Genomic DNA, 19,780 nt, shown 5'->3' with positions numbered 1-19,780 from the left:
TAACACCTGGTAATTTCCTAATAGGCACGTCTATTTTAGCTCCTGCTGAGCCCGACATGTCCGATACTGATCTTAGCTTTGTTAATCGTTGGAAAAGACTCAAGGTTATTTCTCAGTATTTTTGTAACCGATGGAAAATCGAGTATCTCCATGAACTTCAAAGAAGAACCAAATGGAAGTATAAGAAAGAAAATATTAAAGAAGGAGATTTAGACGCGATAAGAGATGATAGATTAGCCCCCCAAGAATGGAAAATGGGTCGTATTGAGAAAACATACCACGGTTCTGATCAAAATGTTAGGGTTGTGGATGTACGGACTTCTGGTGGCATAATTAGTAGATCCATTGCAAAAGTGGTCAAACTTTTCTCCGACTGACTGACTAGTCGGCTACATACTCACCAAAAAACACGGTACTCACATCTCTTTCGTTACAGATATGGCAGCTTACATTGGAAGACAACAACAACAACGAGTTGAGGAGCCAAGAAGAGATGACCCAAGTCGTCGGGGTGAACGCCAGGGTAGCCCAGAAAGAAGCAGGTCCAATCCGAAGCGCGCAGACAGAGATGAGAGGAGAATTCGGCCAAGTCACTGGAAGTTTTCTTGTGGGCTTTGCCAGCAGGACCATGCCCTTAGCTCCTGCCGACGTTTCCTGGGCCAATCCCCTTACCAGAGGTACGAGACAATAGAAAGACGGAGCTATTGTCGGAACTGTCTCGCCCGTAGCCATTTGGCGCCGGGACAGCCCCTCACTTGTGGGTTGCCGCCGCTGTGTCTACCGCCACCATACTCTAATCCATGGGACCCCCCAGTTAGAAGACCCTCTTCGACCGGTGCCAACGGAGGACACTAGGCCATTCGCGTGGACTTGGTGCTGGCCCCCACAGCGACAATAAGGATAACGGTAGAAAGTATTGGGCAACATTGAGAGCGTTGTTAAGCCAGTCCAGTTCTATGTCTCGTATCTCGTACGCGTCCTTCCAATGATTAGGCCTGCGGTCTTCCGATACCAGGGGCAGCGGTTCACTACGATTACCATTCAGCACAGGAACCCCCACACGCATTTTCCCTAAAGCCTCCGGTAAATTCCAATCAGCAAAAAGTAAATAAGAATAAAGAAAAAATTAAAGGAAATTTATTTTTCATTCTTCTTTGTTTTTTGTTGCTTTCATTTGTTGTCTTTGATTTTTACCCGTTTTGTTTTCTTTTCTGATGTTTTATAATTTTTAATTATTCCTTATGTGTAGTGCTTGTATACTGGTTCCATTCACTTTCTTTATTTCACTTGGCAAAACCCGGACATGTGTTGTGTTGGTCAATACTCATAATATTGTACGTGCCATTTATATCAAAGTTATGTAGAATGTGTATATGAGAATTATAGGGATCCAAATCAAAAAATTTAGTAACAATCGCGTGATCGGCGTTAGGAAGAATAATATATTATTCGCCTGCACTAACAACAAGCGAAACATGATTCAAATCGGCGAGATGCATAGCAGAAGATTCGTAGTAGCGATTGATAATAAACAGTAATTGTAGAGAATCGTCTGCGAATGGCAAATTACTGGTGTGGGTGAATTTTATATAAAAATTCGCTAAAAGATTGTCGGAAAGGAGTGCAGAAGAATAATCTGATCAAAAAATCGTCAAACAATCTTCCAAATGTTTGCAGGGTAGGAATGAACGTAAATGTTTGGTAATGGTAGTCAGTCAGTTTGATCCGCATAACGGCTTCCCTCAAGATTCCTTTTTCTTATAAAGTGAAGATATTTGCAATGCCATCTTATCTACATTAGACTGTCATAACTTTCCGTAGAAGAGTTTTGTGAGAATTTCTACGGATAATGCATTTAGGACATTTATATCGTATCTTTATAGTCCATTTTTGTTATCCCTTACTTTAAGACTAGCAAGGCATAAAGTTCGCATTACCAGTGATGTGTTATTACATCTTCCATCTAACATTTGATCTCTCCCATTACTTTTAAAAATGGTACAAGTAGCAAAAGTTTTAAACTACTCTCATATGAATTCCCAGCAAAATAAATTGTAAGTAGTGCAATGTAGACTAGTTCTTTTACGGCATGTTTTTATGCAGTTCAAACAGAGTCGTGAAAAAGGCACTCCATTCCTCACATTTTAACCGCATTTGGATGCAATCCAAAGAATCACATCCATTTGTCACATTTTAACAACATCTGGAGGCAGTTCAACGGAGTCGTGAAAAAGGCACTCCAATTCCTCACAATTTAACAGCTTCCGGATGCAGTGCAAACGGAGTCGTGAAAAAGGCACTCCGTTCACTACATTTTATTAGCAGTTGTTAGAGATCCCTACATGTACATAAATCAGTTTGTATATCTCTACACGCAGCGGAATACATTTCCAAAAATAGATAATCGTGTTAACATTTCCAAACATTTGTTAATACAAACTAAATAATATTTAATTTGTGAAAATTTTTCCGGTAACTCACGAGAAGAAAATTTCCCAATGAAGTGCTGTTGGAATACATGTCGAAATCTTAACTGGTGATGAGAAGACAATATCAAACCCATTTAGCAGATGAAGCAAAAGCACTTAAGCTTGGATTAAATGAAGAGCGGAGGAAACACACATGTTTGAGATTAAATTCAACAGAGAATTTTCATAATTTGTGTTAATTTAATAAAGTTATTAATATTTTTGTTTTACACAAATAATAAATGCATTTTATTTTGTTATTCAAAACACGTGCTCTAGACTGCCTCATATTCTACCCCAAAGGGTCAGTTAAAATGCAATGCCAAAGGGTCAGTTAAAATGCAGTGCCAAAGGTTCAGTTAAAATGCAATGCCAAAGGGTCAGTGAAAATGCGTTGCAATGGAGTGCCTCTTTCGGGGGTCACTCCCTTGTAAAAATCATGAGTGAAAATGCACAATTTGATGCACTTCCAAATCACTTGTACATATCATTTAACTGCCTCTTTGGAGGCAAACTTTTCGCTTGTGTGGTATCTGAAATAAGGGAACGCTTTTCGAGTAAAAAATGGTAAAACTTCAAGATTCTTGCACGTTAAGGAAAAGAGCAAATATCAAGCCAAAAAAACAGTATACTTTAAGTTTACTCAAATCTGTAGTGGAATTATGTAACACATTTTACCGACAAAAATCGGTAAAATTAAAATGTTTATAATTTCGGTAATTAAAGAAATTTTTGGATAAGCTAACAACCAAAATAAAGTTGTCACTAATTCCTACCGATAACAACAGTGTTGTCAACATTTATTGATACTTTACATTCATAATTTTATGTTTTAATTTTAATTTTGCCGGTAATTCTAAAATGAGATACAGAATTCCACTACTGATGGGTTGATTTGAATTTGCTGTCAAATTTTCCTTTGTTTTGGTGTATCACTTTTCACTTTCACTTTTAAAAGAAACACAAAGTTCCTTTTAAGTTATCTGACACTTATTCTTAAAGCATACTTGTAAGAAAAGAAACCTGTTATCTGTCCGATAAGTTTACTTATATGTACACGAATTGTTTCTCTTATGCTTTTATGTTGTTTTCAGATTTTAATAATAAAAAAGTGTGATACTTTTTGTGCCACTTTTTCGAAAGACTTGTGCCACGTTTTGGCAGAAATGATACTTTTTGTGACACTTTTTGAAAATTTCCAGTGGTCACGCTGATAACACATAACATTGAAACAGTAACAAGTTGCAACACATTGAGTTTTTACACAGAATACAAAGCACAAAAATTGTAAATTGTTTTACTTAACCTAAATTAAAAATTGTGAATTATACTACCTAAAAATTTGCTAATTAAAATCTACGATTTTATCTAAATTAAAACCTAAATTTTTGCTAATTAAAAACTAAAAATTGTGCTAATTAAAAATTGGAAAAATACCTAATTAAAACCTACTAAATTTACTACTTAAAATATTGTGAATTATCCTACTTATGTGTGAATTTGTCTACATAAATTTGCCTAAAATACTGTGAAATTTGTTTATAATATTTGCCTACACGAAATTGTGAATTTTGCTATCTAAAACAAACGAAAAATTGCCGAAATAAAATCCTATGTACATAAAGCTAAAACCCTACATCTAATATTGCACTGTATATAACTTAAAATAAAAACCTAATCTATTGTATATAAAACTTAACCTAGTGTACATAAACCTACAAATTACCTATTTACACTATCCTACATTACATTGAATTAACCTAAAGAAAAAATTGTAAATAAAGTGTAAACCTAAAATTGAATGTTAAAAAGAAACTAAATTGATTTGCTATTTGGTAGAAAAAAGAACGTTTGTATATACACCGTCCGATTGCCTTGTTGCCAGTTTTATCCAAAATAGTTGAATATATTTTGCGACGGCAAAAAATTCCACACATACATAGTAAGTCCATGCTGAACGACTGTCAGTGTGGGTTCCGTAATGGTAGGAGTACCTCTATGTTGATGACAGGTTTATATAAAACCTATACTGTTTTTTGTGCAAATCTCTTGCCATTGGTCCCCAAAACAATATTCGGTCAAAATATACAAAGTTTATTATCGATTTATACCCAGCAAAATGTTCGATGACAAATCATGAGTTGAATCATGGGTGCAAGTGACATGGCATCGATGAAAATTCGAGTGAATCACCGATGAAATTAACAACGGAGTCACACACGCTTTCACGAAAACCTAGTATAAATTTGAATTATATTATTTTTAAACAATTTATTCTGTAATAGTTACCATGTTTTGGTGGTCTCATATATACTTATTTAGATGGCTTTTATTCTAAACAGAACATATTGTTACATAAGCCGAACTAGGAATATATTTTCAAACGATCTTCTACCAAAATTTTGGATGCTATGTTTTGTGACATCATATTCAACGCAATAGTTGCAGCTCGAGACGTTTTACTATATCGGTGTCGGTTGGCGGGTACGACTCATAGTTTTATCGACCGGATCTCTTTTATACATATTTTTAGTTCCACAAGGTTTCAAAACCCAATATATTTTTTCTTTTTGTTTTATAACAATTTACATAGTATTTTTAATTAAAATATGTACATTTTGCCACTATCGATCACTTTCTTCTGACTTTTATTTCCATACTAACAATCACTTTTGCAAGTAAACAATAGCTGTGTTCCTTTACTTACCTGAGGTTACCATTTTTAACCTGCAAAGCGTTCCTTAACCCCAAAAAGTGGCAAAACTGGCAGCAATTTTTAAGAGAGTGAGAGAGGAGAGAGAGCATGCCATATGCCTTTCTCTTCTACCACAGGCTACCAGCAAAATTTCTGCAGGTAACAAATAGTAGAACTAATATTCGACTTTTGTTTGACGATTATTTCATAATGAAGATATGGACGAAACACAGAAGAAAAAGTCGAACGCTGACAAAACTAAATTAAAAACTGTGAAATAAAAGACGAAAATTGATTTTTTATGTCTCTTTTTGACATTGCTACCAGATCTACAATTTTTCCGTTCCTTTACTTTTCTGGTAAAAATGTTCATGAGAGAGAAATATCGAGAAATTTTGACACTTTTCTCTTTTACCACTTTTACCATTAAAAAAGTAAAGGAACTGAGCTAATTATTCGGGTACATGATTATTTGATCATTTATTGTACGGCTACTTATAAATTTATTTATGGGTCGATTCCGTATTGCGACGCGTGTCGTGTCGCGTGGCCAGTTGCAATTTTTCCATTACGTATGGCAAAAGTCGCCCGACGACGTCAAATTCTGTCGCCATAAAATTCATTTTCCGGCGACAACAAATTGAAACGTAAGTAACATTTTCATTTATTTTAACTGAATGTATTTAATATTATATACGTTTTTGGTGTTTCAGTACTTACATATATTGGTAAAAATTACTACAAAACAGCAATTTGAAATGCTGCTTGAAAAAATGAAAGCCCACCCAAACTTAGCTCGAGGAGTCAGACTTTTTGGCGAAATTAAAGCCCCTTTTAATGAGGTGTGGAAGGATGTTGCGGAGCAATTATATAGTTGTGTGCGTACACCAGATGAATGGCAAAGAGTATGGACTCATTTTAAATCCAAACTAAAGAAAAAAATGTCGCAAAATAAGAACATTACAGCTACAGGAGGTGGACCATCACAAGAAATATCTTTGTCGTCGATTGGAGCAAGCGGTAGCAGATTTACTGATGGCAATTCTAATGGATTCGATTTATCTCTTAAGGGTCGTCTGATAGATGCTAGGTTAACTATATTTTCTTCACTATCATCAAAAAGTAGTTCCACTGAGCTTATTATTTTAGAAAACTATAACTTTTGTGTACAACTTGTTCTGACATTTTTTTCTAATTTGTTCAAATCTAAACAAAAACGCTCCGCTACGATGTAAAAATCGATTTGTTTGTTTATAGTGATCTGTACAAATGATTCAAATGCTGATGAAAAGATCGGATCTTTCACGACTTCCTTTGCATTGGTTCAAATGCTAATGAAAAGATTGGATCTTTCAGGACTTCGTTTGCACCAATGCAAAAGATGCCATGAAATCAGGTGATCGCATGGAACACCTTCCTTCAAATTTTGCTGGGTATGTAATATGGCAGAATATACAAAATACAATTGAGAGTGAGAGATGGTAAATAGAATGCGCATGCGTGTATGCACCACATTAGTGTATTTGTACATTAGAATTATAAAAGGGTTGGCAAATATATTGCAATTAATGAAACAAATACCAAATATTACAATACATTTCAATAATTGCGAACAGAATCTTTGTTTCTGTGTGTAAAAATATTATATTTTATAGCAAATTATTAAAATTTAGCGCTAAGGAAATCGCTACCCTAGAAAAGAGAAACTGGGTTCTCTCTCCAATCGCTCTCTTTTGCTGACTTTTTGTGTTAACAGACGACTTACAGCAACAATTGGTACAAATGTGGCAATTTGTTTTTAATTAATAACTGTTTACACCGACATTACAAATCGCCATAAAATTGTTTGTTCAAAAATAGGAGTGCGGAAGAAATAGGACAATAAAATTACTTTTAGTCGAGTTTAGGATCAAAATTCTCTATACTTTAGTTGACAGTAGTGAATCCAATAGATTTGACGGCTGTTTGAAAACAAAAGTCCTTTGGAGGTAGCCAAAAACAGGCTATTGTCCTTGAGGCGACTTTTCCTATAAATTGAGCACTTATTGGGTAACTCAATGGATTTTGTAGACAAAACCTTTAGTGATTAGAGTTTTTTGATGCTCTGGCTGTAATTGATCGGTATCCCAAAAATTTATGTATTTTGATCCTTGAGCCAAGTTAAAGCCGGTTTCCATTACCACTTTACATAAGGAAAAAAACGTATCTATAAGGCAATAATTTCTCGATCAAGTAAAACGCAGAAAAATTTTGTTCATATTTGAAAAATTGAATGATGAGACATTTTTCAAAACACTTTTCAAGAAGCATTAAAGACAAAATTTTTAAGTTGGCCTACGATTTTTTTATTAGTTTTTGCATCGTATAATACACAGTTTTCTAATGGAACTAACCTAAATGAAGTATTTTTGAGTGAAAAACTTAAGTTTATATTGAAAAATATAGTACGGCGTATACCAACCATAGTGTAGTCCCAGCCTGCCTATCACAAAATGGTGCAAAAGTACATTTCAACCGATGACGTTTTAAATTTTTTTTGAATAGAAGCGAAATTGATTGTATTCGCAAAGTTAACATCCTGAGGACTTCCACTGTATATTGAACGAAGGTGGATTGCGTTACTTGCCAGTCTTCGGGCGAACGAATTGGGTTTTCGAGTTGTCATCTATCGCTCATTAATCGTTGTGGACAACCCCACCAAACTATTTTTTATACAAAACGATTTCTAAATTGCAAATAAAGGAATTGTTTGTGCTTTGGTTCCGAGAATCGTCGGCAAAATCGAATAAACTATGCGTTATTATTTCCATAAGGTGCACTTGTTGCCATTTTGTCTACTTTGGTTGGTTCCAGTGACTCCTATCCAGCACATTAGTTGTTATACCAGTTTCTTCTACTTTTGAAAGAAACTGGGCACTTTTATGATTTTGAACACAGCTGTATATTCCAAACTGGTGACCTATGTTGAAACATTTTGTAAGGATTTTTTGCACCCTTCCAGAGCTCAATTTTACAAGATATATTGGTTATACCGAAATGTGGAGCTATATGTTAATACCATAATAAACAATTAAAAATATAAAGTTGGTAAAAAATATTGTTAGTTATCCAAAAATTATGAATTTACAAATGGTGGCTTTCATAACCTATACCTAGACAGCGGAATTTTATGCACACCCTATTACTTGTCCAGTTTAAGTCAAATTTAGAACCAAGGCATATTTTTTATTTTAATTAAAATGCAATAAAAACATATGGTGAATGCAAAAAATATGCAAAATTGACTATTCCGATTTATGCAAATGCGCTGTACTATTCAGCGCCTGTTTGTTCCGATGTGGGTAAAATTTGGATCCCTGGGATCTAAATTCCCTTTTCAAAAGATATGATTTTTACAACGAAAAAATCAATGACGACACTGTACAATATTAACATGTCCACATACAAAATTTCAATGATCCAGTTCTTACTGATTGCTCAATAGCAATGTTTTTGTACGTTTTAATAATTAATATTTAAAATTTGCATACTTACATATTTGATCAGGGGGGATATCGTCAATGGATACTGGGTATTTTCTTTTAGAAGTATCGTTTTCGTTAGCCTTCATTATATTAAATGTATCATCTAAAACTGCATTCACTTTATCGCCTGAACATTGTTGACGAATATCTATAATGCATTTAGAAGTATTTTGTAGCGTCGTTGCATTGTCTTCACATATTCTTCTGTTATTTTCTGAGGTCTCAGCATTCATCAGACCAAGTTTTTTTGATAATTCTGGCGACTTTTGTACAAATTCTTTAATACTTTCCTTCATAAGGCGTACATCCTCTGTTTTTAATCTGTTAATACGTACCAATAGATTTTTGGAAGCGTGATCATTGGATTTTCTTGAAAGTGCCTTATCCAATGGATGATTAACATGTTCCATTTTGTTTATCTCAATTTTTACCAATTTATCGTTTTGACATACTTCATTCTGAGCACTTAAATCAGATTGAAAGTCCTTTTCATCCTTGCGTTCACACTCAATATGTTCCATTGTACTCTGTGTACCATCATTTTGAATCCGACTTTCTTCATCATTTTCGTAGTTATTTCCAGGATTGGTGTAGTCTTTATTTGTTGGGAAAATGTTACTTTCATTCACAATGGATTTGTTGTTATAACCTTTTTGAGATAAACTAAAAAATGTATATAGTTAGTTATTAAGTTGAATATATTTTTTAGATTTCTAATAAAGCATATATTTTTCGAGCTAGAGGTTAAGTTTATTTATTTTATTGTTGTAAAATAATCCAGACTAATCTCAATTTTGTTGTTTTTAAATTTTAAAAACAACAAGCTAGTTAAGTGGGATGCAGCTAACATTGATTGAATTTCGGGAAGGTCAGAGAAGACTAGTTTCGTCCAACGCCACTTAGACTTATCAGTTCTCTTAGTTCTTTGTATTGCAACAAAGAACTCTTTTCTTCTTTAATAGTCAAGCCCGTTCAAGCGTTTTATACCATAATAAAACAAACGCTGAAATTAAAAGTAGGGAGATCTAAGTTTACTTAGAACTCAAATTGACTTAACTTCGTTGTCGTCGAATTTAAATAAGGTTAATTAGTTATTACACGATTTTTGTGTGTAAGATGTCTGTAACTGTCCCAGCAAATTCAGTGTTCGAAAACAACATAAAATATGTACCCTACCTGCCATGAAAAATTACAATACGATAAGGTACCGGACATGTGCACAAACGATAATCGTAACGTACGTCAAACACATATTTTGGTAGTATATACCATTAGGTACCTTAAAAACAAATAGGGGTAGTGTAGACATGAGTCCTCTTTCACACAATAGGCTTTTGTCTCCGAGACGCCGCACAATGTTGCCGCAGTGGACAAAAATCGAAAAATGCGATGTTAACTTTTGTATATGTTTACTTTTCTTTCTTACAGCAAACACATCAGATACGACGAATCTGAAAGAATTTTGTCGATATGTGCATCCATAACGAAGTTATAGCTCTTTAAATATGAAAAATATTTCCCAGGTGATCTAAAGCGATAATCATATGAAAATAACTATTTATGAAAATTAGATGATAATATTAAAAGTGTTGGATGGGGATTTGACATGTGGGCTTCAGCTATAAAATTGTAGTACAATAAGTTGGCATCAACTGGACATGGACAAAATACCGTTATCAAGAATTAAAAATTTAAATTTGATAAAAAATAATAAATGCTTAATATTTCGTAGAGTAGATCTTTTGATTGCCACCTATTGCCACCTTGGCTCTTGATTTCCGTTAATTGGACATCTCTTTCGAAGCGAAATGTGTAAAAACATTCTGCCCATCCCTGCAACCTTCTGAGATATATCGGTTCAGATTTTTATATAGTCCATATATATCTTTCACCGATTTTGCTATAACTCGGTAAATTTTAATTTAATAGCCTTCAAATTTAATATGTGATATTTTCTTAGGCCCCTGATCAGGTATAGCGATATGTACAATTTCGCACGTCACTAAATTTTTAATAATTACGTCACATTTTCCTAATTTAATCAATATTTCACATACATTGCGTGTTTAGTTCATCGAATACATAAAATCGGGCGAAAATATATATGAGAGCTATATCCAAATCTAAACCGATTTTTGTCACAATCGGTGAAACTGAAAAAGAAAACATCCCATGTTAAATTTGAAGGCTATTTGTTTTTTAAATTGACCGCTTTATAGCAAATCTATACCGATTTTTCTCAAAATCTGTAAAACTGAACTGAACTGAACAGGGGCCTGAGGAAACATCCCATGTTAAATTTGAAGGTTATCCATCAAAAATTAAGCCATTTATAGCAAAATCGGGGAAAGATATATATTGAGGCTATATTTTCCCAAAATCGGTGAAACTACTCAGGGACCAGCGAATTTTTGGATCCATGCGTATAAGCCCAAAACCCCGGAAATTAAATCGTTCGTAATTCATCAACGTCGGCACATTCACAAATTGTCCACAATGTGTGAGCGCAACATGTACAATTATTTTCTCTCTGCTTATTTACATGAATATTTCCAAAGCAGCACAGGAGAAAATAGAAAAAAATCCCTTCAGGGAGAGGGAAAAAATTCGCCAGACTAAGCGGCCAGAGTTCGGAAGTCGGTCAGACGCGTCTGAAAAAACTTCCGACTTTGAGCAGACGCGTCGGACGACATGTTTGGTGTGTTGTGTTCTAACAACAAAAACATTCAATGCCAGCAGAGCTTTCATTGAAGGAGGTGGTGATGTCGCTTGTTTTCGTGATTTTCAATTTTAGCAATGAATTAAAGCACACAATGTTTATCGAGAGAGGGAGTGTTCCCAACACAAACAGACCGGTTGCATTTGTAGTGGTTGGAGAGCCCTCCCAGCAAACCAAATGTCGGATGTCCGACACATCTGAACAATTTCGGAAGCAAAATCGTTCAGATTTCGTTCCGATTTGGGACAGAATGTCGGAAGTAAATTTCCCTTCGAATATACCAATGTTTTTCTTCCAATTTCGGTATGAATGCGGGTCGATATGTCCGAAATAAATTAACAGCAAGGTTGGTTTCATTTTAGTTTGTTGAAATAAATATTTAAATATTTTAAGTATAAATGCAACACATAATTGGCTGGCAACCCTGTTCGCTGTAGTGTCAAATTTTTGTGTGCTCTGTGCATTTTTTAAAAAAATTCAATTTTTAATTAAATTAGCGTGTATACGTTATTAAAAGTTTATTAAAATTATTAAATAACTTATTGTCTAAATATTGTGCTAATTGGTGAAGTGTTATTAATTACATTTGTGCTAATAAGCTGCTTTTTTGTGTTGAATTTGTCTAATTGGCTATTTCGTTTTGTGCATATATTCTGTTACATTAGCTTATTGTGTTGTTGTAACAGCTTGGTTATCATATCAAAACAGAGTTGCCAAAGATTGCTTTTTTTAATTAAAGGATTAAGAAATTCAGCTACAAAATCTCCAAAAAAATTTAACTTATTAGTAAACTGAAATATAGTTAACATGGTCTGTTCATACGAAATATGTAATATTCGTGATGATAGTGGAGTTTGTGTTACATGTTGGTTTTGTTTAGATCAATGGCATTGTAAGTGTGCTCGTATGAGAGTAATAGTTACTGACATAATTAAAGAAAATGATGGAATTCGTTGGTGCTGTCCCAATTGTAGAAAAATCTCTGCTGATTTTTACAATTTTGCAAAGAATCTACATTCCGAACTAGTTTCAATTAAAGGGGAACTTTCCATAATTTGTTCCCGTTTTGATAAAGTTTCAAATTTGTTTAGCAAATATCCGGATTTGGACGAATTTGCATCGTCACCATCGGTTATCGGGCAGAAACGCAAAAGGTCGACGAAAAAGAGTACAGGTAAAACTGTTTCTAGTCGTAAACCTAGTGTTTCTCGGGATACTGTAGTACAATCGGATCCAGTTAATATTTCCGATACAACTGAATCTGGTCGTGCTCAGTTATACGCCAATGTTGTGATGGATAAGCCTTTGGAAGTAAGCAAGCAGTTAAAGGAGGTTGTAGCATCTCCTGAGTTAATGAGTACTGGTGGTGCTAGTCTTGAAAAGACCTCACAATCTGCTCAAGGTATTCAGGAGTTGGCAACATCCTTGCCTGTTGTCTCTTCAAGGGGCTCATCTGCCAATGTAGGCCATACCCAACAACCTGTGCAAAGATCATTATCTATGCCTCCAGCTATGAAAATGGTATTTGCGTCAAGGTTCCCTCCCGAAACGACGGCTGACGAAATTTATGATTATATAAGATCAAGTATTCAAGGAGATTACTTTCTTAAATGTTACAAGCTTCGTTCAGCATTTTCGGAAAGTAGATCTTCTTTCAGGATTGTTACTAATCAGTCAATATTTAATCAAATTATATCGAGAGAATTTTGGCCTGTAAATGCTTTTATAAAAGAATTTGTGGAAAGAAACGACAAGTTAGCACATTTGCCTCCGCGAACAGTATATATATTCCTGATATTGAATTTTTAAGTATATCCATTAAACTAGGCAATTTTAAATTATTTATAACTTGTTCCTATATTCCTCCTTCTTCTCAACTTGACATATATAAAAAAAACATATATCCGCAATCAGTTCAATCGTTGGAAATATGAATGAAACCGATCGAATTTTGGTTCTGGGCGATTTTAATATGCCCTCTGTTAAATGGCTCTTATTACCAGATTCTGAAGCTCTAACACCACTAACATCCCGGGCGAATGCTAATCAAGATACATTCGAAATTGTTAGTCGATTTTGTGACCTCAATCTTCATCAAATAAACGATATACTGAATAGTTACGATAGAATCCTTGATTTAGCATTTGTAAATGTTACTCAATATTTTGAAATAATTAGAATTCCACCAATTTCTATTCCTGAAGATATTCATCATCACTCATTATGTATAACCATGACCCATAATCATTCCTTTGGGGAAAATCAGTCCAAAGTGTTAAAAACTGTCCTTAATTATAAAAAAACAGATTTTCGGAAACTCAATTCTCTTATTTCTTCTGTTAACTGGACATCGGTATGTCTTTGCAGCAGTGATATTGATCTTGATATTAAAATTAACAAATTCTATGAGATCATAAATAAATTTATGCTTGAATGTATTCCAACTATTAAAGTCACAAATTCTTATAAATTTCCATGGATTACTCCTGAGTTATCAACTATAAAAAATTCCAAAAATAAACTTTTTCGTAAATATAAAAAGTCAGGTTCTTCAATTGACTACGCCAATTATTCTGTAGCTAGGTCTAAGTATACGCTAGAATCTCGTAGATCATATAATGAGTACCTTAACAAGATTAAAGAAAATTTTAAGTCCAATCCTAAGTCCTTCTATGACTTTGTTAATTTAAAAAGTAAAACACCTTCTAAGCCCTCTTTATTGAAATTCAATAATCAAGAATTTACTAAAAACACAGATATTGCTGAATGTTTTGCAGAATTTTTTGCTACAACTTATTCAAGTGCATCTTGCCAAATTAGAGATACATATCCTTATAAATTATCTCAGATTGATGAAATTTACATGCCTTTCTTACAATACCAAGACGTTTCCAAAAGTCTGCGATGTTTAAAACCCATTAAAAGTCCAGGTCCCGATGGAATACCTAGTTTAATTCTGAAGCATTGTTCAGTTGCATTGTCAACCCCTTTAACTCTATTGTTTAACTATTCCCTTAAATTCGGTCATTTCCCCGCAATATGGAAAAAGTCTTATATTGTACCTTTACATAAGTCAGGCAGTCTGACTAATGTATCCAATTATAGAGGAATTGCAAAATTAAGTGCAATTCCTAAATTGTTCGAAAAATTAATTACTTCTGTAATTTCCCATAAAATTCAACCCATGCTAAGTCCATATCAGCATGGTTTTCGTAGTGGTCTTTCGACCATAACAAACCTTATAGAATTCACATCGAATGTAATAAAAGGATTTGTTCGGCATAATCAAACTGACACAATATATACAGATTTCAGCAAAGCATTTGATAGGGTTAACCATAGGCTTTTGTTGTATAAATTAGATTATATGGGCTTTAATACTAATTTAGTAAGATGGATATCTTCTTATTTACAAAATAGATCACAAACAGTTTTGTTTGATGGATGTGTCTCAAAATCGATTGACGTGCCATCGGGTGTTCCGCAAGGAAGTCACCTCGGACCGGTTCTCTTTCTTTTATTTATAAATGACTTGCCAAACTCAATAATGCATTCTAGATTGCTAATGTACGCTGATGATGTCAAGCTATTCATTACTCATAAATCGGAAAAGCAAGCTGATCTTCTCCAGAGTGATTTAAATAGCCTTTTTCAATGGTGTAAAATCAACTGTATGGACTTAAACTTAAAAAAATGTAAACATATGTGTTTTTCCAGATCTTCTTCTTTAATAAGGCAATACAATATTAACGGTTCTCAATTATTAACTGTAGCATCATTTGTTGATCTTGGCCTTTTGATGGATCGAAAATTAAAATTTAATAATCATGTAATTTCTATTGTTAATAAAGCGCATGGAGTTTTAGGATTTATAAAAAGATGGGCCAAAGAATTTTCAGATCCCTATATAACAAAACAACTATTTACGTCACTTGTAAGACCTATATTAGAATATGGTTCTGTTGTATGGGACCCTCAATACGCAATGTATTCTGATAAAATTGAATCAGTGCAGAAACAATTTTTGCTTTTTGCACTGAGAGGTTTACATTGGAATAGCGATTTTGTCTTGCCTTCATATACAAGCAGGTTAAAATTAATTCGAGTACCTACATTAAAAAGGAGACGCACAATGTTAAACACTATGATGGTGCATAAAATTTTAATGGGTAATATTCCCTCGGATTTCTTAATCTCATCTATTAGAATAAATGTTCCTTGTAGAACAATTAGAAACTATCAACCCTTATTTAGAGATTTTTTACCGCACGAATTACTCTATGGGAGATCCTATTAACAAAATGTGTGTAGATTTTAATTCCATGTATTGTAATGTAGACTTTGGCATGAGCCTTGACCTTATAAAATCTAACATAATTTTATTTTTAAATGAATAGTATATAAAAATGTATTAGTAAGTAGCTAACTAGCTGATGAAGTAAATTCTGTAGCTGGTTTTCAATTTCCCTCTCATACCCCATCATGATGCGGATCATGGTGTGTACGCGATCCCTACGTAAAAGGGAGGTCGCCCCCTCGGTCGGCAGGGGTGGGAAAGTGAGGCGTGGGAACGTTCGAAAAAAAAAAAATAAATAATTGAAGCTAGTGCTGATAGACTCATCATATCGTCGGTGTCATGCTTAAGTGTTCCATACGCCATTTTAGACTTTTTGAGATACAGGTGGTTTCTAGGGTTTTCCGGTATGCTCTTTCTGAATTTCTAGTCGGCTTTCTACCATCTGCTCCAGTTTCCGAGATATCCACGCCTCGACTGGAAGGCATTAACTTTTTTCAGTTATGAAATTAATATTTTAAAAATTTTCAAGTTTAAAAACACATTTCAAAAATCAGAATTTTAATTTTCGATTCAGAAGTATTAATTTATTGAGGCAAAAATGGAATATTTTTTTGTCACTTTGTTCCATGTGATTTACAATAATTAACTTTTGTGTCATAAGTGCGGATATGGAACAAATCGACAAAAATTCTTTTTTTTAAAAAAATCTCTATAACTTAAATATTCCAATACATATTCCCCTAAATTTTTGCTAATATGTTCTATATACTATTAGTAATATTTCCAGTCAAAAATATAAATATTTGCTTTAACCAGCTCCACACAGTTGTGACGCAAAACATTAAAATGCGATTATTTCAAAACAGGCAAATGGCGTATGGAACACTTAAGCATGACACCGACGATATTCGTACACAAAGTTTACTACAAAATGATTACAACAGTGAAAATCATAAGAAACATTTGAAATTACAATCTTTCGATAACAAACAAAAATAGATCAATAAAAAAGAGGCGTCAGACGAAGATTCGTAAGGTACCTTCGATTTTCATACGACATTATTCCGAAATCGTTCAGAAATCTGTACGAAAATTCCAAAGAAAAAATTCTCTTTCCTAATTTCCCATGGATTTTCTTCCGGTTTCGTTCCGACTTTCGTTAAGATATCGTTACGATTTCAGATCCGACATCGGACGTAGCATCCGAATTTCGTTTCGATTTCGTTACGATGTCGGTACGATTGGTTTGCTGGGCTGATGTACTTGCTTATTAAATACTAAAGATAACATACAGCCAGGGACAAAAGTTTACATAAATCTTATAACTTTCTAGTTTTAGGTAAGTACTGCTTTTTATAAAATGCCAGGTATAAAGTTTTATTTCTTCTCACTAATAAACTATCAGCCCAATTATGAACCGCATCTCACCGTGAGTTTTCTCTTTCTCGCCTCCTCCCCTATTATAAACATCATATCGCCGTGAGTGCTGTTATGTTCTCACTCTTCCCTTATTATAAACAACAAGAGGGTAAGCAAAACTCACGTTCGTGAAAAAATTAGCTATTACAAATGTAAAAAAAGTGAGAAAAAGAGGCAAATTTGTGCTGAAATTTCTCACTACCGAAATCAAAGTGAGTTGAACAAAAAAATTTAAGTGTGGTCATTTATTTAAAAAAATACGAATATTTTGTATCTGTAATGATAATTAATTGTATTTTAGGTAGAAAGCAACAAAAAAATAATTAGAAATTTTTTATGTTTTGAGGTTATTGTTGACCTTTGGACGCTTTTTTCTTTGGTTTTAATTTTGGCTTGAGGTCAACTTAAGAATTAAAATTTTTTTGTTTTTATTCTTATAAAAAGAAAGAAATATCATTGTTATTATAAATTTCTACCATATTGCTTATAGTTGCATAAAACAAATGTTCTTGTTTTTGAAAGCCAATCCCTGAGGATGACCATCAAAGATGGTTGAAATATTGGAAATGGAATAGATTCTACCTTATTGTGATAAGAGTTTCTTTATATTTTTAATCGCAATATGTTTTCGACAAAAACAAATATTAGGACATTTACCGCTAACATTTTTTCAGAGTTCTTTACGAATTCGGTCTGAATCTCTGAATTCTTTCAGAATTTGGTACAAAATTGGGTCTAACTTCAGTTCCAAGAATGGGATGTAACTATCCACTGAAGTTAAATGACTAGGTTTGGCATCGCACCTTTAAAAGACGAAGAGTGCTATGCATGGTGCTATCAACATTTGCCCTATAAGAATTTAGACGACTGCAATATCCCGAGTATAGTTGAGCAAAAACTACTCTGGTTTGTGGTGGACTTTATTCACACTATATTTGTTTACATTAGAAACTGCGACTATGTGAAAGCTATACAAACCTACTTGAAATGCTTGTTGAGCAAGGGGTTCTCTCCTGTATCGTTGGGCTTTCCTCTCTAGAAAGTGAAGATCATTCTTGATGGACCTAGTGTGTCGGGCCAACCTACTAGATGGTGATTGGGATGGCTCTCACGGTAACGCCCAAGCAAGTACTGTAACTAAAGCGTTCCCCGTTTCAGGTATGGACAGATCAAAAAGGTGCATACTGTATAAAGCGGTTCACAAATATACAAGGACCCAATCTGGAGCAACCCATGTCTGCGATTGTTGTTCCTAGAGAGAGTAATGTACACGATTTGGAACTTTTGGGGTCGCAGTCTTGGAAAAAATGGGTGCTGGTGCTAAAAAGATGACATGTCCAATCACTTGCCCTCAAGCTTGAATAGAATCAAATATTTTGATGGAATATAAGTCCAGACCGTTGCCCCAAAAAGATCCAAACCATTTTGAGATCTTAATCACGTCATCGTCGATAACCCAGTGGAATGGTATCTACACCAAGCAATTTCCTGGAATAGTATTTTAAGTACCGGTTGTTATATGCCATGAACAAAAAAAAATTGGAATTACAATTGAAATTTATTGAAATTGTATTTAAAATTCATTAAATTGGTTTAAGTGTTGAAGAAAGCATTAGGAATTATACTTAGCATTCATAGAATTGGTTCTTATACTGGAGAAAATATCGGATGTTTCACGAATTGTATTTACAATTCTTGGAATTGGCTAAATGCTGAACCTCATTTGAACCAATCATTGATCTCCTGTGATGTCCTAACATCGCTGGTACAGCTTCCACTCCATTTCCTTGGTATTCCTCAGAACTTGCCATTTCTGTTATCACCCAAAATGCAACATTAAACATTTACTTATTGTAGCCATTTAATGACGTTTTTAAACGACATTTGTTCACTTTTTTACGATTTTCCAATAAATTTCACGAATTCTTCAGTGTAAATAAACAATTTTCACATATCTGTCAAAACAAAAGAACAGCTGTTACAGATGTTGCCATGTTGTTTCAATGTTGTATTTTCTTTTACCAATATTCATGTTCTTTTACAGTGGATTTTTAATAACCGACATTTTTCTTGCTAGAAATGTTTATTAATTTGAAAATTTATTTACTTTTTATGCAAAAAATAAGAATTTAATAATCCCAAAGTTATTTGTGCAAAAAATGACGGTATGGTAACACAAATTATTATTTCAAGGGTTCACAAGTCGCGCCATTATTTTCCATTTTCCGACTTGTCAACCCCTGTTCACTTTTTGTGCTCCTCCCTGCCCAATCGTAATAGCTCGAGCAGGTGAAAGTGAACTGCAACTCACTTGTGAGTAGCTCCCTACGTGAAGATTCATAATCGCTATGTATATTTAATACAACAAAAGTATATTCCAAAATACAAATATCGGTAAATTTTACAAAAACCAAAAAATTATAGGGACAAAAGTTTACATACACCTCAAAAAATATGTGTATTACCGTACAATTTATAGAATGAGCAACAAAATATATATAATTTTATTGTTTATTGAGTTTGGGAATTCCCGACTTTTTTCATTCCCGGGAAATCGGGAAATCTCATTCCCGGGAAATCGGGAAATCTCATTCCCGGGAACCCGGGAATTCCCGGGACTATATGATATCGAGTTTGTGGAGCATAGACGTGACAGAG

The 19,780-nt window shown here is 34.0% G+C and overlaps 1 protein-coding gene across 4 annotated transcripts in view; it reads right to left on the bottom strand.

Moving 5' to 3' along the window:
- Nipped-B (Nipped-B cohesin loading factor) overlaps positions 1-19,780 on the bottom strand; it is a 512,008-nt gene that overhangs the window by 354,960 nt on the left and 137,268 nt on the right. For 3 of the 4 annotated variants that reach the window (XR_012410391.1, XM_073968650.1, XM_073968649.1), the window contains one exon: positions 8,698-9,350. Coding sequence is in view for 3 of the 4 variants with exons in the window: in XM_073968650.1 (XP_073824751.1) it covers positions 8,698-9,350 (653 nt within the window). In the remaining variant the exon portion in view is untranslated. The remainder of the gene's footprint in view (positions 1-8,697; positions 9,351-19,780) is intronic. The other variant, XM_073968651.1, reaches the window with a different exon arrangement.

This window comes from Musca autumnalis, unplaced genomic scaffold, assembly GCF_047663935.1.
Source record: "Musca autumnalis isolate F117 unplaced genomic scaffold, ASM4766393v1 scaffold_2, whole genome shotgun sequence".
Lineage (NCBI taxonomy): Eukaryota > Metazoa > Arthropoda > Insecta > Diptera > Muscidae > Musca > Musca autumnalis.
Note: the sequence above shows the minus strand (reverse complement) of the source record. Positions and strands in the feature narration are given on the sequence as shown.